The sequence below is a fragment of the Myotis daubentonii genome, chromosome 3 (genome assembly GCF_963259705.1).
Source record: "Myotis daubentonii chromosome 3, mMyoDau2.1, whole genome shotgun sequence".
In the NCBI taxonomy this organism is placed as follows: Eukaryota; Metazoa; Chordata; class Mammalia; order Chiroptera; family Vespertilionidae; genus Myotis; species Myotis daubentonii.
This window is the reverse complement of record NC_081842.1, coordinates 27,960,199-27,986,109: the sequence shown is the minus strand read 5'-3', so window position 1 is coordinate 27,986,109 and position 25,911 is coordinate 27,960,199. Positions and strand designations below refer to the sequence as shown.

Genomic DNA, 25,911 nt, shown 5'->3' with positions numbered 1-25,911 from the left:
GAGACCACTTATTAAAAATATAAGGATAAATGGGAAGTTGAATGCCTTTGTTCAAGTTCAACCAGTTTTTAGTAGTTGAGTCTGGTAGCAAAGCCTGTGATTCCAAACCATGTACTTCGCAGCCCCTCAGGATGTAATGTGATATTGGCAGCAGGTTGAGGACATGAACTGAATCACAGAACACAGAGAGTGTGCGCTTTGCGGAGGTTAACTATGATGTGGTCCCATAAAATTGAGGGAAAGCAGAATGATACATAGAGGTGTGTACGCAGTGGTTAGGTGTTCACAGCCGGAGCCCAGCAAGGTGTTACTGATGGAAGAAATGTGGAGACATATGAGTCCACCATATACAAGGATCATTAAAACTGAGAATGGATACGTTTGTCAAGGGATAGGGTAGAGGCAGAAAGTTTGAGTTAAGGTGATGCCTTGGGAAACCAGAATCTAAATGACAGTTTGATTTTTTGCTTGTTTATTACAAATATATGAATAACAAGGGCTTCTGGTCACAATGACAGGGATTTGAAAGATAGGACACAGGACAGGTATCTTTATCAAAATCTCTAGATAGGCACATGTAATTTTTTAAAGTTTTACAAATAAATTCGATATGACCCTTAATTAGATGTGTCTCCTTATCACCACCGTTTGTTGTTCCTCTTTTTTCCCCCCTTCCCATTGAGGATTACTGATTTGTAATATAGGAAGCAGAAATGCACCTAAAATATTTTTTTCAAACTACACAGACAAAAGAGTAGATTAATAATATAAGAGAAAATAATGCTAGTAGCAAAGAGATACAACATAAAAATAAATGCATACTTAAAAGCCATGTCATGGATAACATTTTCACCACTGTACAGATAATATAAACTACTGGTAAATACATGTTTAATGGAATATGCTTTGAAGAAAGAGTTGGGATGAAGATTTTAAAATTACAAAGAGTTTTAAAACATGAAATAATATTTTATTTTAATTGTTTTTTAATCCCAAAAATACTGAAATAAATAACATTAAAAACTGAAAATCTAAGCACACACTTACATATGGGTCTCTAGGTGTTTTTTTTCCACCTCCACAAAAAAAAAGCCCTTTTGTTAAACTTCCAACAAACTATTAAGCATAACCAATGGACACAAGACACTGGAGGGTAGGGGAGGCCGAGAGAAGGTCAAGGGGGAAAAAAAGGAGACATATGTACTACACTTTGTAATATTTTAAGCAATAAAACAAAAATAAAAAAAGTTAAGAGCATGGCGGGTAGAGGAAGATGTACTTAATTTTGAAGCCCCTGTTTACACGTAGTTGCCAAAGTAATTAATTCATCCTTGTCTCTATTTCCCTAATAAAACCAACCTCACAGCTTTATTGGGAAAACATGTCCAATGATATGTATCCTCCTGTGGAAAGCTTGAAAGCAACAGCCAGAATGGACTATTCCTTACAATCTTCATTATCTCTCTGTCATTCTCTTCATATTCATAGCTTCCATATATTAAATATTTCAGTGAGATCCATCATGGCTCTAAGCATTCAGCAATATATATTGTCTGTATACTTTATAATCACTCTATGTAAAATGCATTAATGTCTCTATTTTACAAATAAACTGGTGATTGATGATTTTAGGCAAATTGCCCAAGGTCATACAACCAATAATATTTTAATAAATACTTTTCCTACTTCATTGATTGACATTAAAATTGTTTTTAAAGTACAGTACCTGAAGTAATGCTTTCAAGCTCCTAGTGTCAGAAAAAAACACACACTTTAAATCATAAAATGACTATGTTGTAGGAATACTGCTTATCTTTATACAACTACTATTCTCTATATAGGAAATGAACTTTATTTTACTTATCAGATTGAGGACATTTTCAGATTTGTAATTTCAAAAAATATATTTATTAATTTTATGTATTATATTCCAGAATCCTACTTTAAATTTCATAGTTATATATTTATTTTAAATGGTGAAAATATATCTGATCATAACAAGATAAGTATTTATGTAGCTCTCACCATAAAACAGCATACAATTTAATGGAAACAATACTTTCAGTTCTTCAGCATCACCTTATATACTTTTGTCTAAAATCCATAAAATAGTTTCCCGGGAACACTGTCTTTAAATTAATAAGTTATTAAGACATACTTCCCAGTGGTGAATACTTATCTTTGTAGTTTTTTTATGGTGCATCTGCCCTGGACATAAGAAGTAAAATTCTGTGACTGACTTAGCTGCCATTAATAAGTCATTCGGAAGTCACAAGCATCACTGTCACAAGAGAAGAGTCTGGAAGAAATTGCCTGCCCTGTATTTAGAATCTATGAGAACTGCAAAGTGTGTTCCATTCCTCCTTCTCATATTTCTCTTTCCTGGTAAAAGCCAGAAAGCTGTAGCCAAGATGCAGGGCAGGAAGTCAGGCTTGCTTTCATCACCCTCTTCAGTTCCTCTCACAGTAATTTTCTATGACTCAACAGCCAGTTATGAATCATCCCGTGCTATTTACAGATATTTGGTTATACCTCTTGTCTTCCTTCCTAGACAATATTACCATCTGAATTTTTAAATATTTATTACACTGTTTATTTGTTCTATCTCTACAGATTAAATGGACGGATCTCTGAGGTCAGGGACCTTATCAGTTCTCTTCATTGCCATATCCTTTGCCCATAGATGAGTTCCTGTTACACACTAGGCAATACAATTCAATGACTGAATAACAAACAGCTTTCTGAAAAAATACTTTCAACATTTTATTATGGATTCAAAACAATTCAACAGAATACTAGCTAGGATGTGATACCTCTCCAGATAGAATAACCTCATTGTCTCACAAATGAAAGGGTTATCTTTAGTCTGTAGGACAAAAAAAAAGTGCTTGCGTGAGGGTGATAATGTATCTAGCTTTGTACCAGATTTCAAATGAAACAAAAAGTGTGTCATAAAAGAGAGGTTAGATATATATTCTACATATCCTATGTGGGCATAAACCAAAGAACCTTTGGGTAACAGTTTTTAGCTTAATATAAAAAAGTTCCGTTTGAGAAAGAATAAGAAATACCCCCAGTTCCTAAAATTCTAGTAGAACCTGAATGTAGGTCTGTTCTATCAACTAGAGTTAGTAATGAATAAAGTTGCCTGAAATTAGAATGACCTTGTCCAGATGTAACACATTTTGCATTATTGAAAGTGAGCAATCAGAAGCTAGAATAGCTTTATGCAGATACCCTAGAGAGAATAAAGTACTGAATAGGAGATTAGACAATATTATATCAAGAAAACTTCAACTTCATTTGAAGGACATACTATTTATATTTGCATTAAAAATAAAAATTATATAATAGTAGGAAACCTAGGAAAATATCCAGAAAATAGTTAACTGAAACAATGGAAGAAATGGAATTCTTTGATTAGAAAATATTTTCAACTATATGCTAACAAAATATGATGCTTCAATAAGTAATAATTGAAGGCTTAAATGGAACATCAATATGAAAAATATAGGATAACTTTTAATTCAGTACCTATTGTTCAAGTAATATAATAGAACTATTGGAAAATAACATGGCATTTTATGTAGTAAGTAGCAAACATATTTGTTGTGCTAATAGGTTCCTCCAAAAATAGTGTCATTGCTAACTATGTTCCTTAATATGGCACATTAGTTTCTTTCACCTTACTTTCTCTAGAAGTAGTGTTTTATAAATATAAAAATAATTTATGCATAGATATTCTTTAAAATTTAGTTTGCAGTACATTCATTGTATTAGCTAAATATTTTTTTTTGCAACACTGAAGGTTTTTGCACTTATATATTTATAAATAAAATTACACCATGTTCAAATACCATCAGTGCAATGGTTTCCTTACTTCAGCAAGCCCCTCCTGGTAGGTAAAACCTTTACCAAGCAGCGTTTATTGAGCACTGGCTGTGCTGGGTTGTGGGAATAAAAACAGGCATGCTCTCTGCTCACGTGGGGTTTTCCAGTCTAAAGGAGGTGATAAGTCAATTATAGGGATTTCCAGTGAATAGTGATAGAGGAGAAATAACTTTGAATTCAAGAAAAACTATCTAATAAGCTCAAACTACCCATTGAAGAAAAAAGTTGCAATAATTTAAGGTTTTGTATAATTTTCTTAGAGCATTTGCTTTCCCAAGTCCCCTGTGATACTCAAATGTTCCCTTAAAATCAAGCTATTTTAAGACTCTTACATGCTACTATAACACTAAGTTTCCAGGACTTTTTTTTTTTTGGCATTTCCTAAGCTTATTCCAGAAACTGTGGGCTTGCTGCCATAAACTTCATCACACAGACTAACAAACCGACATGAATAAGAACAAAACTGATAGAATTTGGAGGACTAAAAAAAGAAACTACTTGGTTTCAAGTTTGGGATTATTTTCCTGTCCATAGCTAATGCTGTCTGTCCCTTTACTAACATAAGTGCTGTGGTATCATTATGTGGACCTGAATTTAAACTTTCTATAGCCCCTCTGGGATTCATGTGATTGCATCCCAATGATATTAGTTGCTCTACAGACACGAAGAAAACAAAATTAGGTACAAACAAAACAATAGCAGTAGTTCTGCTGCCAACTAGAAAAAAATATGGTATAAATATAATATCTTCACATTTAGAAATTAGGCAAGATATCTGGATGCATTTACTACACTTATAATAAAAGAGAAAATATGGAAGGAAAGAAAGTTGCCAAGGAGGGAGGATTTAAAAGAAATTACACACACACACACACACACACACACATACACACACTACATTAGGAAGGATGGAAGGAAGGAAGGAAGGAAGGAAGGAAGGAAGGAAGGAAGGAAGGAAGGAAGGAAGGAAGGAAGGAAGGAAGGAAGGAAGGAAGGAAGGAAAGGAGAGGGAAGAATGGTACCTGCTTCTCTCTAGGTCAATTTAATATTCAGGCCAGTTCACTTTCTGGAGAGCTGGAGGAGGCTAAACATCACCTAGTATTCCTCTTTAATTCTCCCGCTAATTTAAGCAAACGCTTCTGCCCCCAAAAATTCAGGGGAAAGAAGAAAGAGTAATTTTCCAGACCATGAAAGCTTTGTTTACCCACCATACCAACTGTATAGTAAAGATCTTTGAGATCTTTTGTCTGGAAACCTTTTTCCCTTTCAACTGATGAACAACTGAAGCTGTACAATGTAACTTAATTGCTAAATGTGTGCCCTGGGATTCAATTTGTTTGCATGGCTCTGTCCAACTACTGTAGTGAATTAGGTATTTAGGAGAGTGGGTTAAGTACAAAAACCTCTTTTGCATACTAATTAAGATTTAAATGTTCTAATAAAACATAGAAAAAAAGTGTTTTAAATGGCATTTGATTTCTAGGTCTAAATTTAAGGGGGGAAATACCACATCTCAGCAAAGGTGAAAATGTATTGGAAGGTTTAGATTTGTATTACAAGGAAAATCCTGTATGTGTAAGTCATTTTTTTTTTTACTCCTTTTACTTTCCCTTTAAATGTGATTGAATTTAACAACACTGACTGACAACTTGTGCCAGGTTTTTTTGTTAGGTGATCATAATAAATTTTTTTAAATTATTAGACAAGTTCCTGATACAAAGCACTTAAGGATTTTAAGCTATATGCTTTATTTTTTTTAGATCATTCTTCAGACTGGATGTTTCTTCCTACCTCCCCAGGCATCCAGTTTCATAGCACATGTCTAGCTATATTATAACAGGCCTTAGCTTATAGCTAGTGCTGAGATCTTACCCCATATTCGGTATGCCACTAGCTACTACGGTTGCTAATTATTCTTAAGTTGGAAGATGATATGCAGCTAAATATAACTCATCTTTCTAAAGCTATATTTTAAACTAAAATGTAATTTGTTCCTTTTCATTAGTGAAAATAAATCTTCCTCATTTTTTTTTCCTTCCCGAGAAGGTTAGCCAATTGATGTATTTTGTCTTTTGATCAAAATTGATAACAAGATCATACAGTTTATATATTTCCTTTGGGATTCTGGTCTTCTCTTCTCGTCCTTTCTCTTTCTATCATAAAAATCTATATTCCTATTTCTCTGTGAAGAAGCTGAGAATGCATCCCAATCTATTAGTTAGGATTAATAACCGCATTGATCATGAACTCTATTTCTACAGCATATTTAGATTCAAGAAGTCAGTGTTAGCGAATTTCTGAATTATTGCAAACTTCCCTGGTGTAGTAATACAATCCTGCTCCTCCGGTACCCAGATTCCTTCTTAGAAAAACAAACCTGTTGATGTAAGGAGGAAATAATGAACCTAGGGAATTGTTCCTCGATAATTACTTCCTTCATTTCTGTAGTTTGCAATGGAAATGTCAGGAGATGGGAGGAAGCAAGTAACAAAAATGAACTAGATTTATATATTTGCATTAAATATAACCTAAATTGCAAGTAATCCATTTGTAAAGAATTCTCAATGCACAGCTACGTGATTATACACTCCATGTTGCTTTAGTAACTGATATTTTTGCCTTTGTTACATCCAGAGGGAAAACAGTACAGTCAGAAAACCTCCCTAACAAACTCCAGCAAGTCTAGATGGGGGCACAAGTAAACCTTGGAAAGAGTTCTGTTTCAATCCGTGAACAGGCTTAGGAGAAACTTATGCATAGTGTCATTCCTCACCAGCTGACATAGGGCTTTGAAGTCACATACAGTATTATTACATCTTTAGGCACTTGAAGAGTCAATGTGAGTTTTCAAGTTTTTAATCTTAGAAGATGAATGTTTTTAAGATATTCTTTCAATCTTAATATATGAGAATAAAGTGAATTTCTCTCTTCTAATGGTATGAAAATTAATATATTATAACTGATATTGAGTTAATACAAAGTACATCCAAAGTTCTGAAGTCTATTCACTTAGTTCTCATTTAAACACGCATTTCTAAACTTTCTTTTTAGGCTTATAATGGATGTTGGGCGTGCAAAATGCTCAAAATGTAGTCATTATTTATATAATTTGACACCCTTATAGTGAGTTGTAATAGCATGTTATGACAAAGTAAATTTTTATGTAAATGATATTTGTTCAAATGTTTTTGGTATCCTTAATATTCAAGTTGCAGAATATGTACACACACACACACACACACACACACACATATACATATATTATATATAAGACCCAGATAAACAGAAATGGGCATGCTTGTGCGTATTCAAGTATGTATGCAAAGAAAAATAATTTAAATTATTTCATTTATCTTTAAAAATCAATCTTATAAGCCTGTAAAAAGCCATGAAGTTCTGTATAACAAGTTTTATAGAACTAATCAATCAACCTAGGATTAGCCTTGTAGATTAAAATGGAGCCAGTATGATTAAATTATTGGAAATACATTCAGGAATTAATACTAAATTGCTTTAATAGAATTCTTTGGGTATTAAACACATTTTGGTTGGTTATAGAATAAAAATAAATATTTTTATTAATAATTTAATTTAGGGAAGCTCTCTTTGGGTCAGTTTTAAAGATTGCATAGATTTTAGGACACAAACAAAATCAGTCATTGAACTTGGTCAAATTCATAAATATATTCCTCTAGAAGCAATGAAAAACTACTGTTTAATGTCTCTATTAATCCTAAGGAGTTTTATGTATGCAAAATGAAGCAGAGAATATGATCTTAGAGAAAATATTATCTTATTTATCTTTTGCTGTTTATTAGTGTCACAATTTTACTTGTCTCCATATTTTCTAAAATAGATTATGTTATGAATTCATGTTCATAATCTCATACTTAACTATAAAGAGTAGTTTGTTTACTATATGCAAATTGGTTTGTTTAGTCTTTATTTAAATATGTCAAAACAATAGAAGTAACTTGTGAATTTTTTTATTTGTTGCTGTTACTGCTATTCCTGATACTAACTCAGTGTCTCCTTTTTATTTTCTTTTTGCTCATTTTTTGGTCTGTTTGTTCCTAATGTTTTCTAAGGTAACTAAATCTGCACATCTTACTTTTTTATGTGTGGATCTTTTAGGCACAGGTTATATGTCATGTTATCAATTATTTTCATTTAAATTTTAAACTAACATTGTAAAAAAAGAGTTTATATATAATATCTTATATGTAATACTTTAATCAATAAAGAAAATACACTTAAAATAGAGTTTATATGTAAAGCGCATGTTAAAACTGTCCCATAATGTCTTTATAGTCATATAAAAACTTACTTGAAACAAAAGTTTACATTATTTGACTCAGAATGCTGATTTTCCTGAAATTGGATAAATGATTGTGAAATATGATTTTCTATTTGGTGATAGTTTTTAAAAGTGAACGTTTACTATAATGGAAAATGAGATAACTTGAGTACCAGTTAGGATATTTCTTATTTATTTTAGTCATATTTCTTGCAAAATACTATAAATCAGACACAGTACTAGGTTGTAAACAAAGCAATCAAATGATGGTTTACATGGAACTTACTCTCTGTCTCGGTCCATTCAGTTGCTATCACAAAATTCTACAGCCCTGGTAGCTTATAAGCAACCACAATTTATTACTCACAGTTCTGGAGGCTGGAAGTCCAAGATTAGGATATCATGGTCTCCTTCTTGTGAGGGCCATCTTGATTCATAGCTGGTTTCTTCTCATTTTGTCTTCATGTGGTAAAAGGGGCAAGGGATCCCCCAGGAGCCTCTTCAATAAAGGCACTCATCTTATTTATAAGGGCTCTGCCCTCAGGACTCACACATCTCCCAAAAGTTTCAGCTTGTAATACCATCAACTACTGGGAGGGCTCAGACCATAGCTCTCTCTAATAAGAGAAGGAAAAAAACACACAGTTAAAATAAATTTTAATATGAGAACAGAGACTGAGTATTTTAACTGAGACATCAAGAAGGCCTGTTTGAAGATATGGACATCAAGAAGACCTATTTGAAGATATGATAGGAAAAGCATAGGGCAAGGGGCTACAATCTGGATGGGGACAGGTGTTATATATTCTATGAAATAATTTATTGCATTACTTATATTATTTTTAAATTTCATTTCTGTATTGAAATTTACAAATTGATTACATGTTTAGTGCTCATGGAGGAATACTGCCTTAAAAATCCATTTAGAAAGCATAGATTCCCTCAATGAAATAAAGATTAACCAACACCAAATTCCAATTGCTTAGCTATTGTCTCTATTTGAATCTCAAATTAACATATAAAGAGCTGAATGCTTGACATTTTCCTCCTCACAAGCACTTCTTGTACCATTTCCTATCTTGGTAATGGCAAGTCCATTCATCCCTACAAATTTTTCAGGCCAGAATCCTTAGCATGATCCTTGACTGTTCTCATTTTTTCTGTATCTAATCTATTGGCCAGTTGATTGTAAGGGCTGTATCTTTAAAATATATTCAAGATCTGACAATTTCTCTCAGTTTCTACTACTACCTCCCTGTTTCAAGCAACCATCATCTCTAACCTGGGTTATTCCAGTAGTCTCCTAATTGGCCTCTGCTTCTGGCCTTGGATTCCTTGCAGTCTATTCCCAGAACTGCAGCCAGATGTACTTTGAGGAAATGTAAGTGAGACCTTGTCCTTTCTTTGTGCAAATCCTCCAATTAATTATTCTTTCACTGAGAGTAGATGGATGTAAAAAGCTTATAAAGACCTACAGGTCACTAAATAATGTGTCTCTCCTGTCATCTCTCTAACCTCACCCCTACTTCCTCCCTAGCTGTCTCTACCCTAGCCACACTCTCCGACTTCTTTATTAGAAAACTCCAGGCAGCCATCTGTCTCATAGCCTTTGCTTTCTATTACTTCTGTTGAAATGTTCTTCCTCCAAAAATACTGCATGACTCACTCTACTCTTTTAAGTCTTCATTTAAAGTCCCTTTCTTATCAAATATTGCAGACTTTTCTTACCCACTTAGCTTAAGTAAACGTTAAGGACTCAATCCTTCACACTTCCAAGTTGACCCAAGATTTCTGGCACCAGTTGCATGTTTACGGTCCCCAGGCCACCCTCAGTTCAGACAAGCCAGATACAAATTTAAGGCCCTTGTGGACTCCATAAAATTTGATAATTTGTTAGAACGACACACAGAACTCAGGAAAGTGCTATAAGTATAATTATGATTTCAATATAACAAAAGGATATACATCAGAACCAAAGAAAAAGATACCTAGAACAGGGCCTGGTACTGACAGTTTTCCAAAAGCAAAGCTTCTGTATACTTGGAGATGCATTACTTCATGCCATTAATCATGGTAATGTGCCCTTAGAGCAGTGGTTCTCAACCTTCCTAATGCCGCGACCCTTTAATACAGTTCCTCATGTTGTGGTGACCTCCAATTTCATTGTTACAAATTGAACATAATTAAAGCATAGTGATTAATCACAAAACAATATGTAATTATATATGTGTTTTATGATGGTCTTAGGCGACCCCTGTGAAAGGGTTGTTCGATCCCCATAGGGGCTGCAACCCACAGGTTGAGAACCGCTGCCTTAGAGTATCACCAACCCAGGAAGCTCATTTGAGCTTGAGGCTCAGGGTTTTATTGGAGTTTCATTATGTAGGCATGAATGATTAACTTAATGGCTATGTGGCTGAAATCAATCTTCAGTCCCCTCTCTTTTCTGGAAGTCATGCTAGTATCATGTGGTTCAAAGTCTCAACCTCTCTAATCATATGCATGGTCTTTTAGTCATAGCCATGCCTTCCCTGAGATTCTAATCCTGAGTAGCCCCACCTTGAATGATGTCACTATCCAAAATCATCAGGTTCCCACCATGAGTCACTTTTTTAACATAAATAATCAGTATTGGTGGGAAATTCCAGATTTTTAGATGTTACCTCACAGGAACTGTGGACATTGTCCAATCAAATTCATTATTACACACACCCTCACCAATGCCCATACCCACTGATACTTACTGGTCATTTCCTATTATTCTTATTCCCCATTTTATTTTCTCTAGAAGCTATTACTGTCTAACATATTTCCCCTATTTATCTTGTTTATTGTTTTTCTTCCTCAAAGAATGAAAACTGCAAGAGGAAGGAATTTCTGTCAAATTTGCCTTTGTTAAATCTTCTGTGACTTAAAGAAGCTTGACATAGTATGCACTCAATAATATTTGTTGAATCAAGGAATGATTTTTTTTCTATATGCAGATTCTCTTATAGCCATTCTACTCTTTAAATTAAAATATAATTTGATTGAAGTATAATATGACATGGACTATGAATCCATTGATATTTGTATTTTTAAGAAATCATCCAATATAAACTGTTACTCCTTAGCCCTCTTATGACAGTAGAATAAATAAGTTGTCTTTCAATTTACAACCACTAATTATGTGTTTATTTTATTAGATTGTAAAGCATACTGAAATATATTCACTTAAAATAAAATAACTGTATAGCCTACTTATACATTGCTGTATCTGAATTCTTAGTCAAAAATAATTTTAGTGTTAGTTTTGATAGGTAGTATCAGGATATATAAGCATCAGAACACTTTATGTATGGAGCTTAATACATACTACTTCATAAAAGGCACCATAAGTCAATTAATGTCACTAAAAAAATCTATTTATGAAGTGAATTGTCAAATCTGGGCTCACATTTCAATGACAAGCAGGTAATTTCCTGAAACACAGAAGTTGCAAAGATAATCTGCCTTTTTTTTTTTTTTGGTTAAACAAGAGAAAACTTAAAACTTGTCAAACCTACATAAGAAGAAAAGTATAATTGATGATCCTTATATTACTTTTATATACCACAAAGTACAAAAAGAATATAATGGTGAAAATAAAGCAAAAATTACTCTTCATGGAAAATTTTAGGCATCATCACTTTAAAACCTTCCTTTTGTGACAAGAAGATAACTTTTTTGAAAAATTGTGATGTTGATGTTTAATGCATCTATAATTTTGAGATTAAAATTATATACTGTTTCAAAGGTGTATATCTGGAAAATATTTTATCTTTCACAAAGTTTTTAATTGATCCAGATAGGAAGAGCATTATATTCCTTGTTAAGTTTTAACATCCTTGGAGATTTCTTCAAATTATAGAGTAAAATGCTCCATCACTTCAATAGCTATTTCAACCACTTTTTGAAAACTACATCTGCATCCATAGGCAAAGGAATTTTATTATCGCTGAGTTGTAATTTGGAATGTCATGAGTTATTTCATGGACAAAGTTTGTTAAATCAACCCTGGCAGTGTCATTACTGCCTCCCTCCTGAACTCAAGTACAAGTCGGCTCTGTTTAAGTCACCATTTGCAGAAGCCATAAATGAATGTGCAGTTAAAATGGTGCCATAAGTTAATTAGAGTGGAATTAGAAGGAAAGCCAGCAATTTAGGGACATAAGAATTGCTGTACCGAATCAGACCAATGGTTCTTCTGGTTTCAAACCCAGCCTCCAGCAGCTGTAGTTGTTAGTTTCCAAAGCTTTAAAGGAAAGGGAAAAGACCCCATAATTCACCTAGACAAGGGTGCCATCTGTGAGCTGGAGACATTTTCTTCATGATCTCCCTCAAAAAGCACTCTAAGGCAGAAGGTTTCAATTCTGTTCTGATATGGGTTTAGCTTGAATACCTCTGCTAATTAATAGTTCTTATTAAGTCATCCAATTCCTACATAAAATCAACTACTACATCAAGAAGTTATTTATTGCTAAAGCTTCTGAATTTGTGGTGAAATAGTCTGCTTCTATGGTAAAATATGAATTTATGGTGCTTCTTTGATACAAGTTCTCGATGGCAAAATCTACTGCTAAATATTCATGCTGGATAAATGCTTGCTTGTCTTTCCAAAATCTACTGGGTTCATAGGCTTTTGTATATACAGTATATATATATATATATATATATATATATATATATATATATATATATATATATATATATATATATATGTAATCTGCTATTACTACTCGCAACTTTCTATCCATTAATTCACAGACGGTATTAAATAATGAAGAATTTTATGTGTTCTACTTTTAGGCACATTCAACTGGAGTTTTTCTTATATGATTTTGCTTAAGGCAGAATGAATCTAAGAGAAAGGAATGACTCCCTAATCCTTATTACTCTAGTCTTCTGCTTATGATTAAAGTACCTGTGACTACTTTCTAGCTTTTTTTATTATTCTAGATATCACACCCAGATTAAAAAATATTCTAAAATGTTATGTTCACAGTAAAACATTTAGTCAAAAATCCCTCAAGAATAGTAAATACCTACAAGCTAAAGTCCAAACCATTTTTCTATACTGTCGGGTCTTAATGTGATAAGACAAATATTCTAGAGCTATAACTCTGATAGGATCTCTTCTACCCAAGAATCTTTTGAATGAAGATGAACACTCATTATTTGTGCTTATGTTAATTCTGTTTCCTCTTCCTTCTCCTCCCCCCAACCCCCTGCAATCACCACACTGTTGTCCATGTCAATGAGTTATCTCTTTCTCATTTTTCTTTTTTGCTCAATCTTCTGCCTCCTCTCTATCTATGAGTCTGTTTCCTCTCTTTAGCTTTTCCAACTTTTCTGTCTGGTTCAGTTCCTTATTTTCTCTCCTTACTTCAGCTGGAGCCTCACTCCTTCAGGTAACTTCCTTTCAAACTCAGTGATTGCTCAGTCCTCTGATGATTTGTGTCCCTTTGTTTACACTTGGTTTAGGCTACCATACATTGTTGATTCTTTCTTTTCATGGATATTTTTGTTTATAAATTCCCTGCAGGAAACTATGTTTCCCATAATTATTTGTATTTCTAGGGCCTAGAGCAATGTATGACTCATAATTATAACTTTAAAATATATTAAAGGAAAATCTATGGATTTTCTACTTGTAGCCACTTTTGCAATGTTTGCTACTTTGAGTTTCAATTTGTATGACCTAGGTAACTGCATTATTGAGTGCCACAAAGATGTAAATGAACCCAAAACTATATATTTCTAAAAAAGAGTCATGTTATTGATTTAGAAACCACGGCAAAAGATATAAGAAATGGGCACAAATTAGAATATGAAAGTTCTTAATCGACATAGACACATGATGTTGGAGAATAAAAAGATTTCAAGCAGAAATGATAGCTGGGGCAAAGGCAAATAATAAAATAAAGGAGGATATTACTAAGAAACTATCCCTAATTCCTGTTGGTTGGCTTATGAATAGAATATCTGAAAATAAGCTTGGAAATGTGAGTGGCATCGTGTGTAACCTTTATCTAAACCCACTGGGAGTTATTAAAATGGTTTTAAGCAGTGAACGGATCTTCAAGAAGGTAAGATCAGCTTAAAACTGAGACTTAAGGCAGTTTCCTAGAGTAACGAGGCTATTACATAATAAGGAAATGTGTAATCAGTCTCAGACTCAATCAGTAAGAATAACAAATAGAATGAAATAGATGGAACAGTTATTAAATAGATGGTATTAATGTTAATTGTGAAAAGTTTAGGCTTGGGATAAGGGGAAAAGATGAAACAAAAATGACACTACCATTTGAGCATGTTTAAAAGAAAACAAAACAAAAATACAGCATAATTATCTGGCTGGCATGGCTCAGTCAGTGGTTGAGCGTTGACCTCTGAACCAGAGGGTCACAGTTCAATTCCCAGTCAGGGCACATGCCTGTGTTGTGGGACTCAATCCCCAGTGTGGGGCATGCAGGAGGCAGCTGGTAAATGATTCTCTCTCATCAATGATGTTTCTATCTCTCACTCTCCCTTTCTCTCTGGAATCAATAAAAACATATTTTAAAAAACACAGCATTATTGAAAAGAAAATGTATTTTTCTCCTTGCGTGTTATGCAGAAAGGCATGTAAAAAGTTCTTCAGACATTACTTCCAACAACTTTTAAATAATATACTCCTTCAAGGTACTGAAAACATTCAACCAAGCTCATTTATGCTTGACATCATCAAAAAAATTCACGATATTTTCCTGAATTTTTAAAAAGCTCTTATTGGTTTTTGAGAACAATATTTTCATCTAGCAATGATTTCAGTAAAGGTATAATGTCTTTCTTTAATTTTTTAGAAATCCAAATGGAACCCAGAATAGTAGTACAAGTTGGCCTGTCTTCAAAAGCACTGAACAAAAATATTTAACCTTGAATACACAGTCGCCAAAAATATATACTAAACTACGTGCTCAACAATGCCGATTCTGGACACTGTTTTTCCCCAAAGTCTTGGAAGTGACAGGTGTGTGTTTTTAATATTTTGTTCAATAATTGCTTGTGGATTATGTAAAAGGGGGAAAAGCTGGACTATCCGAGGCATGTAGATGGTATTAATCTGTGACTTTATAATTACTTGTTTCTGATGAGTCCTGATTACTAACAATTTTCTTCCAGCAAATTTGGGTATGTTTTGAGGGCTTACTATATTAACAGCACTTTAGTAGTTAAATAAAGAAAACTAAAATAGGAATTTTTCCCTAGAAGAACATAAAATAGTAGCAGAACTAAAATAGGGCATTACTTGCTATTCAGCCAATCTTCATGGAATTAATCAATGGATAATAAATTTATACATGAAATAAATAATTCACACAACTAAAATATAACAAAATATAATTTATACTAGAAATAGGTAATAACAAATTTATTGATAAGTAGTGCAACCCTTGATTTCTAAAGGGGAAAAAACTCAAAAGCTTACATTTAAAATAACACAATCCAAATATTTTTAAATATCATAACCTTGGAGATATTTATCTAAAAACATGTACACATAATACAATAAACAGATACTAAATTAGTTAGCTAATCTTCTGGAAGTGCTTATCTAGACTTATATAAGGAAATACTAAGAAAATTGGTTCAGGTGATCATATTATTTCAAAATTCATGAGCGAAAAACTAAATTAACTTGAACATCCAACTTGAATGATCACATCTTTTGTGAGAAAAATGGCATATCTCATTCAAAGCCTGGGTTTCAAAAGCTCAGCTGTTTATAACCCATGTGGCTCTTCTAGTCAATTTTCTACCTTAATTTTCTCAAATAAAAGTAATTGACTTACAGCCATCAGACATATTGCTGGCCAGTTCCTTTAGCCTTTACCATTCTGTTCATTATAACACTGTAATTTTCAGACTACATATTAACTAGCACAACATAGTATGTTTTTAGTTTCTTATTTAGAGAGGGAAGGGGTTAGTTTCATGCAAATATGAGCACCTCAGAGCTGTATTTGATTGTTTAATATGCCTTTTGATTATCAGACATTACTCACCAAAATTATAATTATGTGCTCCATCTGTTTGGGAAATGTTTCTGATATACCAGCACTCTGTGTATTACCAAATGTTCAGTGACATAATATATATCCAGAGATGGGCTTCTGCATTCCTTGGCAGAGATACAGAGCTGCCTTTGTGTCCTCTGGGTGTGAATAACAATGAGGTAACACGTTTAAACTGCCAAGAGACCAGAAGAGGTACCATTTAGCATACCACTCACTACATAGTCTTAATCTTTACTTAAAATATTTTTAAATGAGAAGTTCATAATTTGAGGGGAAAAAAATAAGAGAGGGGTTGGTGGGATTGTAAATGACTAATTTATTATAAGCCAAACTGAGCCATTCTGATTCAGGCACATATGGTATCTTGCAATTTATTTGTGGATAAAATAAAATTTGAATATCCACAACTTCTGAAGATGTACTTCAAAATCTCTACCTCTAAATACTCAACTGCCATAAGGCAGATTTAATAAAAATTTTTAATTTTTAGCTAGCTTCTGCCACTTCCTATGCAGTATGGAACAACTTTCTAGTTTGAGCAACACTGTGGGGAAATATCATACCTGTTATGGGTTAGTAATGTGCTCTTGGGATAATTCCATGTGTCTTGAAAACATAATTTAAATATTCTTCTCAGATAATTTTTCCAAAAAAGTTACATTAAAATATATATTTTTAAAAAATTAACTAAATACAGGTGATTTTAGAATATCAATAGTGTATTTCTAAATTTCTAAAAAAATACATTTAAATGCACAAAACTAATTTAAAATTGCACGATTTTAGTGTTATAAATAATAAATAATGAAGGGTTTAAAAAGGTTAAAAGTACATGTTCTATTAGCCTAACCAATGGGCACAGACACCAGGAGGGGTGAGAGCATGAGTGGGGGTTGGGGTGACAGTGGGGGGATAAGGACACACATGTAATTCCTTAATCAATAAAGGGAAAAAAATAAAATAAAAAATAAAATATGTGTACTCAAATGAATAAAAATAGTAACAAAAAGCACATGTTCTTATCATACCTTATGTTTTTCTAGTTGCAAAACTTCAAACATTTCATTTTTTGATGTTTTGAAGATTGAACTTTCTCAGATGACATGGGTGGAAGTTCTTTATGAAAATATCATTTTTAAAATGCAGCTCTACAAGTAAAAGCAAATTTCAAAGAATGACTACTGACTGGATTATTTAAAAGGAGAAATGTAATGCTTACTTCACTCAAGATGGAAACCTAATAAGCTTCATAAGTACCACTTAGGCAATAGTTTATGTTTGAGAAATAAATGTTCTTACATAAAATAATCTGTAAGACTTGTTTAAACACATGAATTCTAGCACTTAACTTTCAAGCCATAATTTAGTACTTGCCTATGCTATTACTGCATGCACCTGCAAGAAATAAAGTGTACTACATTTGTTTCAAATTTTATCAAATTAGAGTTTTTGTGAATATAACTGTATAATATATCAGAATCATTTAAAAAAAAAAAAGGAGAGAAATGACCCAGTCAATGTCAATAAGATTTCAACATTTTTCACCAAACGTGGAAGAGTACATTTATTTAACAGAAAAAAAAAACATATTAGACTTCCATATCTTCCCAATAGAAAACAAATATTAGATCCAGTGGTTCCTCCTTTGGTCTTTAAATAAATCATGCCACATTATTACTTGCCCAAACTAAAGAAGACTACATATAAATGTAAGAGCTGAGATACCACTCTGAAGAATTATGTACTGCTAGTTCATAATCATTTAGCAAGAATGGCAACCAAAAAATTAGAGTGAAAACTGGCTTGAAGGAAAAAAAATCAAATTTTTTTTTACTGCTTTCATAGTCTGAATTTTCTCTTTCCATTAAAAGAAAAACAAAATAATACAGAACAACTACAACAAAAAACCTTTGGGAAACCTTTAATTAAATCAACTAATATTTTAGTTTCATGTTTAAAGCATGAAATCATCACAAAACCTAGCTTGTTTGCTCTACTATTTCATCACATACTCAAAATTGTAACAGGACAACTATTAAGTTCTGATACACCCCATAAAAACCATGCATTTCTTTGAAATTTTAATAATTGGTTGACAAGAATGGAAATAAGTATTAAGAAGAGATTTTCAGTGAACTCTCAAAAATACATAAAATACTTTTATTATAATGCTCAGCACAATTCATTATCAATTTAATCTCTTCTTCAAGACTTAACCTTCATTAACAATTCTGAGTTGACTTACCATTCTGTGTTCTCTCCTAACTCCTCAGACTTGACTAAATAGACTAGCTGCAGTGGAATATTACTGTTTTTTAATCAAGACAAAATATGGCTTGCCCTAATCAGTTTGGCTCAGTGGATAGAGCGTTGGCCTGCGGACTGAAGGGTCCCAGGTTTGATTCTGGTCAAGGCCATGTACCTTGGTTGTGAGCACATTCCCAGAAGTGGGTGTGCAGGAGGCAGCTGACCGATGTTTCTAACTCTCTATCCCTCTTCCTTCCTCTCTATAAAAAACAAAATATATTTTTAAAAAATATGGCTTTATTCTTCCTCTTTGTGTAGGAAAGAAAGACTGACTTTTTTTTTCCTTGTGAGACAACAATGTGGCAAAACAAAAATTATAAAAGTCCTGAAAAAAAAATGTGCCAATGTGTTTATGAACTACTGGTATCTAGCTGTACATGGATTCAAAAAAGACCAAAGTTAGGAATACACTTTTGTGACAAGGGCATTAAATTCATTAGTGTAGCTCCTAATCGGTGTGTAGAGTTTGATTTCATAATGTACACACCATCTCATTTATTCTTCACGGTAACACTGCAAAATACTGGAAAACTTATTTGAAAAGTGATTAATTTTTCTGTTATTCTTTTCTTTATTTTACACCATAGTACATTGTTATCAGCATCTCACAGGTGGTAAACCTATAGATGTTTACATAGATATTCCCCTTTTTGAGGAGAAGAAGGAGGAAGAGAAAAAGTTCTAATTTTGGTTTTCATTCATGTCATGGGACTCAAAATGTTTTATTATGTTCTTATTGTGGTGCATTCACTTCTCCTGGATTCTGTTAAAAATAATTAAATGCTTTATAATTTAGTGTCTCAATAAATGTTCAGTACTTCTCTGTGAAAAATGTAGTTGGGTTTACAGAGCATTTGTACAATATAAAGTTAAGTATTTCAATACACTAAATTGTATAGATGGTTGATTTAGCCACATAATGAAATAAACTTGCATGTGCATGAATCAATAGATTTGGAATTATTCCAACAATAAAAAAGGAAAATCATAGCTAGGGTATTTTCTCTAAGTATTAGCATTTGCGTTCTAAATGCTAAATTACCAATAATTTATTTGTTATATCAAAAATTTTGTTCTTTCTGAACTATAGGGCTCTTATTTTATATAAGTAATATTTAAAACATATTAGTTATAAAAATAACAGGAATGATAATTTGGTTATGATATCTAATATCTTTCTTCCACCAATAATGCTTTTGACTCTAGAAAAATTATTTTATTCACAAAGAAATGATAGTCATTGACCTTTAAAAGTCATTTTTACATAAAAATGAGACTTTTTAATATAAATTCTCAAATATTTGTCCATTTTCCAAGCAGTATGAACATTTCAAACCTAGATTTATTCTAAATTCCAGAGAATATTTGATGTCTATACAAATGTTTTAAATATTTTGATATTTTATAAACTAAAAATGAATCATTGAATATGCTCCATTATTAATAGCATGAATGAAAGCAAGACACTTTTCCATGCGTATTATAATTTAGTATGAGATGACATGAACTGTCTTTTCTAAATTAAAATCTTACAAAGTTATAATTGTTATTTTAAATTGCTACTTGAAAATTATATATTTTAACAATTCTAAATTATTCTTTTTAGGAAAATGTAAATAACTTAAATTTTTGTTTTTAAGTCAATAACCAACTCAGCATGCTAGAAGTTTAAAACAATAAGAGAACTACAAATGTACATAATACTTATAAATTTAAATGATTTAAACCAACTTCTAGACTTATCATACCTATTTATATTAGGAACATCAATATGTGATTTTAAAAGTTTGTAATTTAAGTGTTTCTATTGTTCACAAACTTTATTCTTTAATGTAATACACTTCCAAATAAATCAAGATTTCAAGGTTCTTGTAGTACATAGAAAGACCAATTTGGTTCATTGCCTCACATTTGTTACTTAAATACCCCTATTTCTTGATACATACATGCAGTTTGCAAATTACTAAGAAAGCATAGATTATCTTAGTTGTCTTTCTCATTCGCAAAGCGATTAATAAACTGTTTTCCTATAATAGTTTTAATAAACGGCTTTCAATGATGAAGAATTATTTGGAATTAAAATAATTGATATAGAAAGAGTGCAAAATCTATATAGAATGCCAATAGCAAAGTTATCTCTAAGGAAATAAGTATTGCTATATAAACACTTTCATTAAGAATAATATTCTGAAGTATAATTACATATGTAAGGAAGATGCATTAAATAATTTTTTTATGAGTAGGGGACTCAAGAAAAGAATAATATCTTTATCTTTTTAGAAACAAAAACGAATACATGTAATATATTATAATTTGGCATATAATATATAAATTCATTTTTGCATTTTATGTATTATAAATATTTGTATTTTGTATATATTTTAAGCAAATGTATTATTTACATTTTATAGAATATATAACAACTTAATAAATTTATTTGGGAAGTAAAAAAAGTTGATAATAAATAATAAAGAATAAAAAATTTACTGTACATTGTATTTGGAAAAAAACGGCATCTGCAATCAAAATTATTTTTCAATTAATAGAAACAGAGATAAAATTTACATTAATTTAATTTATTCCCTGTTTTACAGGAAATATTGATGAAGCAGAACAAGAATGGAAAGCAGGATTCCATCGCTGGAACAATTACATGATGGACTGGAAAAATCAATTTAACGATTACACTAGCAAGAAAGAAAGCTGTGCAGGTCTCTAATTAATAGATTTACCCTTTGTAGAATGTTCATTTTCCTGTAAATCAAGGCAAAAATACCAGTAGCTCTCTTACACACCTAGTAAGAAGCTATTATATAGCTGAACAAAAATGTCAGAAGGATAATATCGATTTCTCACATCTATCACTTAGCATTGTACCTAGCATTCCAAAACCCAAAAGGCTAGAACATGTTTAATTACATTTCACAGTATAAAGTGTGACAGTTAATTATATGCATATTTAAATGATTTGTGGCTTCAAACTTTTTCTTTTCCAAATAACATTAACATTTATTTGCTAAAAAGTATCTGTATCCTATTTTGAGTTGCATTTTTTTCCCTAACCACTCATAAAAGGGTACCTCTTTAGAATGAATGAGGTCTTGAAACACTGGGTACTATAATTTGCAATACCATTTCCCCTAAATAATTTATGAAGTTAATGTCAATATGAGTTGCAAAATGAAACAGAAAATAACTGTTCCTTTGTTTTTAACATAAAGCAGGAGGGAGTCTTAAAATAAGAGGCTTGGTCACTTAGAAACAAAATGTTGCCACCAAGAGATAAAGAGCAAAGCAGTACATGTCTGTTTTATATTTTTAGTAATATATATTCTTAGAATCCTCAAATTATAGTTTTAACTCTTGCCCATTTGAAACTCCCCACTCTTTTACACCTCCCTAAACATGTATGGGTATAAATTACTCTTCCTATAACTCCAAAAAAAAAATGTAGATGAACAGAAGTCTACAGTCAGAAATCATGTACCATCTGGGATAGAAAACCTGGCTGGACCCAGAAATATTAGTAAAAATGGTTCATTTTTTATAGCAAAATTGTTCAATTGGAAAAAAATAACTATTTCTACTTTCAACAGCCAAATTGTATTATTTTTATAACTTAAAAATTGCAAAGCTACATGCACTAACTTGCATGGCAAAGGACCATATCTAGTGAATAAATTTACTGTAATTCACTAAAGGGGATGAGTTGGAAGGGAGAAGTTTCAGAAAATGGTAGTACTTGTTGATTATGTTCGTAAGAATTGAAAACTAGCCCTGGCTGGGTGTGGCTCAGTTGTTGGGCATCATCTCCTGTGCACCTCCAGGCTCCTGGTTTGATTCCCAGTCAGGGCACATGTCCAGGTTTCTGGCTTGATCCTCTAGGGAGCGTGCAGGAGGCAGTCCATGGATGTTTCACTTTCACATTGATGTTTCTCTCTCTCTCTCCCTGCTTCTCTCTCTAAACATCAATAAAATGTCTTAAAACAAACAAAAAGAATTGAAAACTAGCACTCAAGATAGGACAAAGTGAGTCTACAGGTCTGTATACCGTTGGTTAAAGCATATCCCATTGTTCATTTTTCCTAAGTGTGTCCATGGTTAGAGCTAGTGTGGGTCTGCCATCCTCACTCAAAGTTCATGGTACTTTGTTAGCTTTAGCTGTTGCAGCGGTTCTCAACCTTTGGGTCGCGACCCCTTTGGCGGTCGAATGACCCTTTCACAGGGGTCGCCTAAGACCATCCTGCAGATCAGATATTTATATCATGATTCATAACAGTAGCAACATTATAGTTATGAAGTAGCAACGAAAATAATTTTATGGTTGGGTCACAACAGGAGGAACTGTATTTAAAGGGCCAGAAGGTTGAGGACCACTGTGTTAGAGTTTTACAGTGGAAGCCAAGTCAGTTTTGGTATCACTTCAGTACTGCTATAAATGGGACTTTTTCTGTTATTTTTTATGGTTCTTCCCTCATATTGAAGTGAAGAAAAAAAGCATACAAATGATAGGTGAATTATCGACCTCCCATCCTATATCTTCTTGATTTCCCCGGGGCCATTCTTCCAGGATCTACTATATTTTTTGGAATCACTTGAGACTCCTTTTGATGTGGAATACTCTGATATATGAAAGGTATCATTTTTAAAGGCAAAGTAATTAATTTCTGGCCCAGAAATTAAATTCCATAGATAAATCTTAACGTAATTGCTGCTGTGACATTTTAGCAAAATATTCTAATAATTGGAACCTTCTCAAAATTTCTGAAAAAGATGACAAACTCAACAGTTAATAAATTTTTCTGTTGTAGTTGTGTGTTCTCTTTATACAAAATTAGAATGGTAAGAAAATGCAGGTTTTTTGACTAAATGTGTTTAAAGGTAAACCAATAGTGCTGTTCACCAATACAGTCTTGGTGGAACCTTCAGACTATCAAAGAATAAAACAAAGACCACCACATTTAAACATATACACCCAGACATGCACACAGAAAGATGCAAAAACATACGTTTTTACATATAGGAGTTTATTAATGTGCAGCAAGAGATCACCTTGAAAATTTTACTGAACTATTACAGGAGGGGGTTAAAAAGAGATTTTGCCATATTTAAAAAAAGACATTATCTATATATATAAAAGGATAATATGCAAAGTGTCCCCTTGGGAGTTCAACCGGGAGACCAGGAGTTGGCTATGATGTGCACTGACCACCAGTGAGAGGCATGGAACGAAGGAAGGCCTGGCAGGCAGTTGGCAGCCAGGGAAGGGAGGCCTGGCCAGCAGCCTGAAGGCCCCGATCGTCCCTGATCACCAGCCAGGCCTAGGGACCCTACTGGTGGATGAATTTCATGCATCAGGCCTCTAGTAGTCATATAATGACCATCTGTTCAAGTATTAAAAACTAAGGTACTCCAAACTCATCAAGTTGTATGCCTTAATTATCTACAGCTTTTTGTATATCACTGTACCTAAATAAAATGATTTAAATTTTTTAAAATATATATCTAGATGCCTTATATACCTGTAAAACATATGGGGGTTAGGAGTAACGGATTACAAAGATATAGTGGGAAAATGTATTTTGATTGTGATGATGATTTCACAAATGTATATATATGTCAATCTTATCAACTTGAACATTTTAAATGTCAAGTATATCTCAATAAAGCAGTTTAAAAAACAAACAAAAAATAAATAAAATAAAGTGTCTTTCCTATAAAAAATAACTAAGGTAAAATTTACATACATTTTATAAGTGTAGATATTAATAGAAATATAAATAAATGTTTATTATGTATAAATATATAATTACAAAAATAATATTAAATTGTTATTAGTCATATTAGAGCCAGTTGTGATATAAAATACACGGTCATTTTGATATGTCATTGGCATGTGCTGTTATAATTGGAAAAAAATTATTTACAAATTAATTAAAGAGAGAAATAATAAACCAATTATATTGTTAGTAACTGAGTGAGGAATATTGTTAATCAAATTAGGAGGTTTGGCCAAAACCGGTTTGGCTCAGTGGATAGAGCGTCGGCCTGCGGACTGAGGGGTCCCAGGTTCAATTCCGGTCAAGGGCATGTACCTGGGTTGCGGGCATATCCCCAGTGGGGGATGTGCAGGAGGCAGCTGATCGATGTTTCTCTCTCATTGATGTTTCTAACTCTCTATCTCTTTCCCTTCCTCTCTGTAAAAAATCAATAAAATATATTAAAAAAATTATGAGGTTTGTAGTCTCAGGAGAATAAACTATAAAAATATATATATAATATTGTTAAGAATTCTAAAATCTTTGAAATGAATATGCCAAGAATATTATCTGTCATCTATCTATCCATCCATCTGTCTATGTATTATCTATCTAGAATAGCTACTCTCAATTTTAATCAAAGGGGAAAATAAAACTACCAGATAAATATTAATGGTATAGCTAATTCAACCTGGAATATAAATTCAAAGTCATTGCCATGGCTAAGATAACTTAATGCTTCCCATAGCATGACAAAACTTTGGACAGAAGTCTTCCTTACTGTTGTCCTCTGACCTCCCGTTTCTTACTTAGAGCATTAACTTCAGAAATCTTACAAATGTTAATTCTTTCTCTGCCCCTTGAAATATCTGTAAATATCCCAGCCTCTTGCCAGATTTATTTCACAGGAAATGTCTTTCACAAAGATCTGGAAATGATTGCTTTGAATCTAAATATTAAAAAAGATAGTGCCTTCATCGGCCAGTCTCTGTGGACAGATAGGATCCTGACATTGATGGGAGCCAATTACCAAACACATATGGCCTAATCATAAAGAAAAACATTCGCCATTTCAATAACTCAATGTGCTCAACACAACTTATTAATCAACCCTTCCCCAATGTCCTTCAGTACTTTTCCACTAGCTCACCTCAGCTTTTATTTCAGAGGAGTTCAATTTCTATCCTCTATTGCAGTAGTCTTGCACAAAATTTCTCCTGCCTGTTGATTTTATTCACTGTAATTTTTACTTTAACAGCCTCAACCAACCTCTAAGATTTCTTAAAGTGCTTAGGACCCAAACACATTTCTATCAATTTTCTATTGCCATGTCAAGAAAATACAAATATTTTTCTTATCACAGATACCATTTAGGAACAGTAATTCTCTTAACAACTTAATGAAGAGGATGGCAGAATTTGAATTTATGAGGTGTTGAGTTTTTACTAACTTTTTGATAGTTTTTTCCTAATATATTTTAGACCTTAGGCAGATAATAATCTGCATATTCCAGAATATTTTCTTCTTCTTTTCTACATGAAATTTAAGTTTTCGTGGTGATATTGTTTTTCTGATAGAT

At 32.6% G+C, this 25,911-nt stretch overlaps 1 protein-coding gene across 2 annotated transcripts in view; it reads left to right on the top strand.

Moving 5' to 3' along the window:
- BCHE (butyrylcholinesterase) overlaps positions 1-25,911 on the top strand; it is a 58,492-nt gene that overhangs the window by 28,990 nt on the left and 3,591 nt on the right. The window contains exons 3-4 of one of the 2 annotated variants that reach the window (XM_059686950.1): positions 15,052-15,218; positions 21,168-21,284. In XM_059686950.1, coding sequence (XP_059542933.1) covers positions 15,052-15,218; positions 21,168-21,284 — 284 coding nt within the window. Of the gene's footprint in view, positions 1-15,051; positions 15,219-21,167; positions 24,493-25,911 lie in introns of those variants that run through there. The other variant, XM_059686949.1, reaches the window with a different exon arrangement.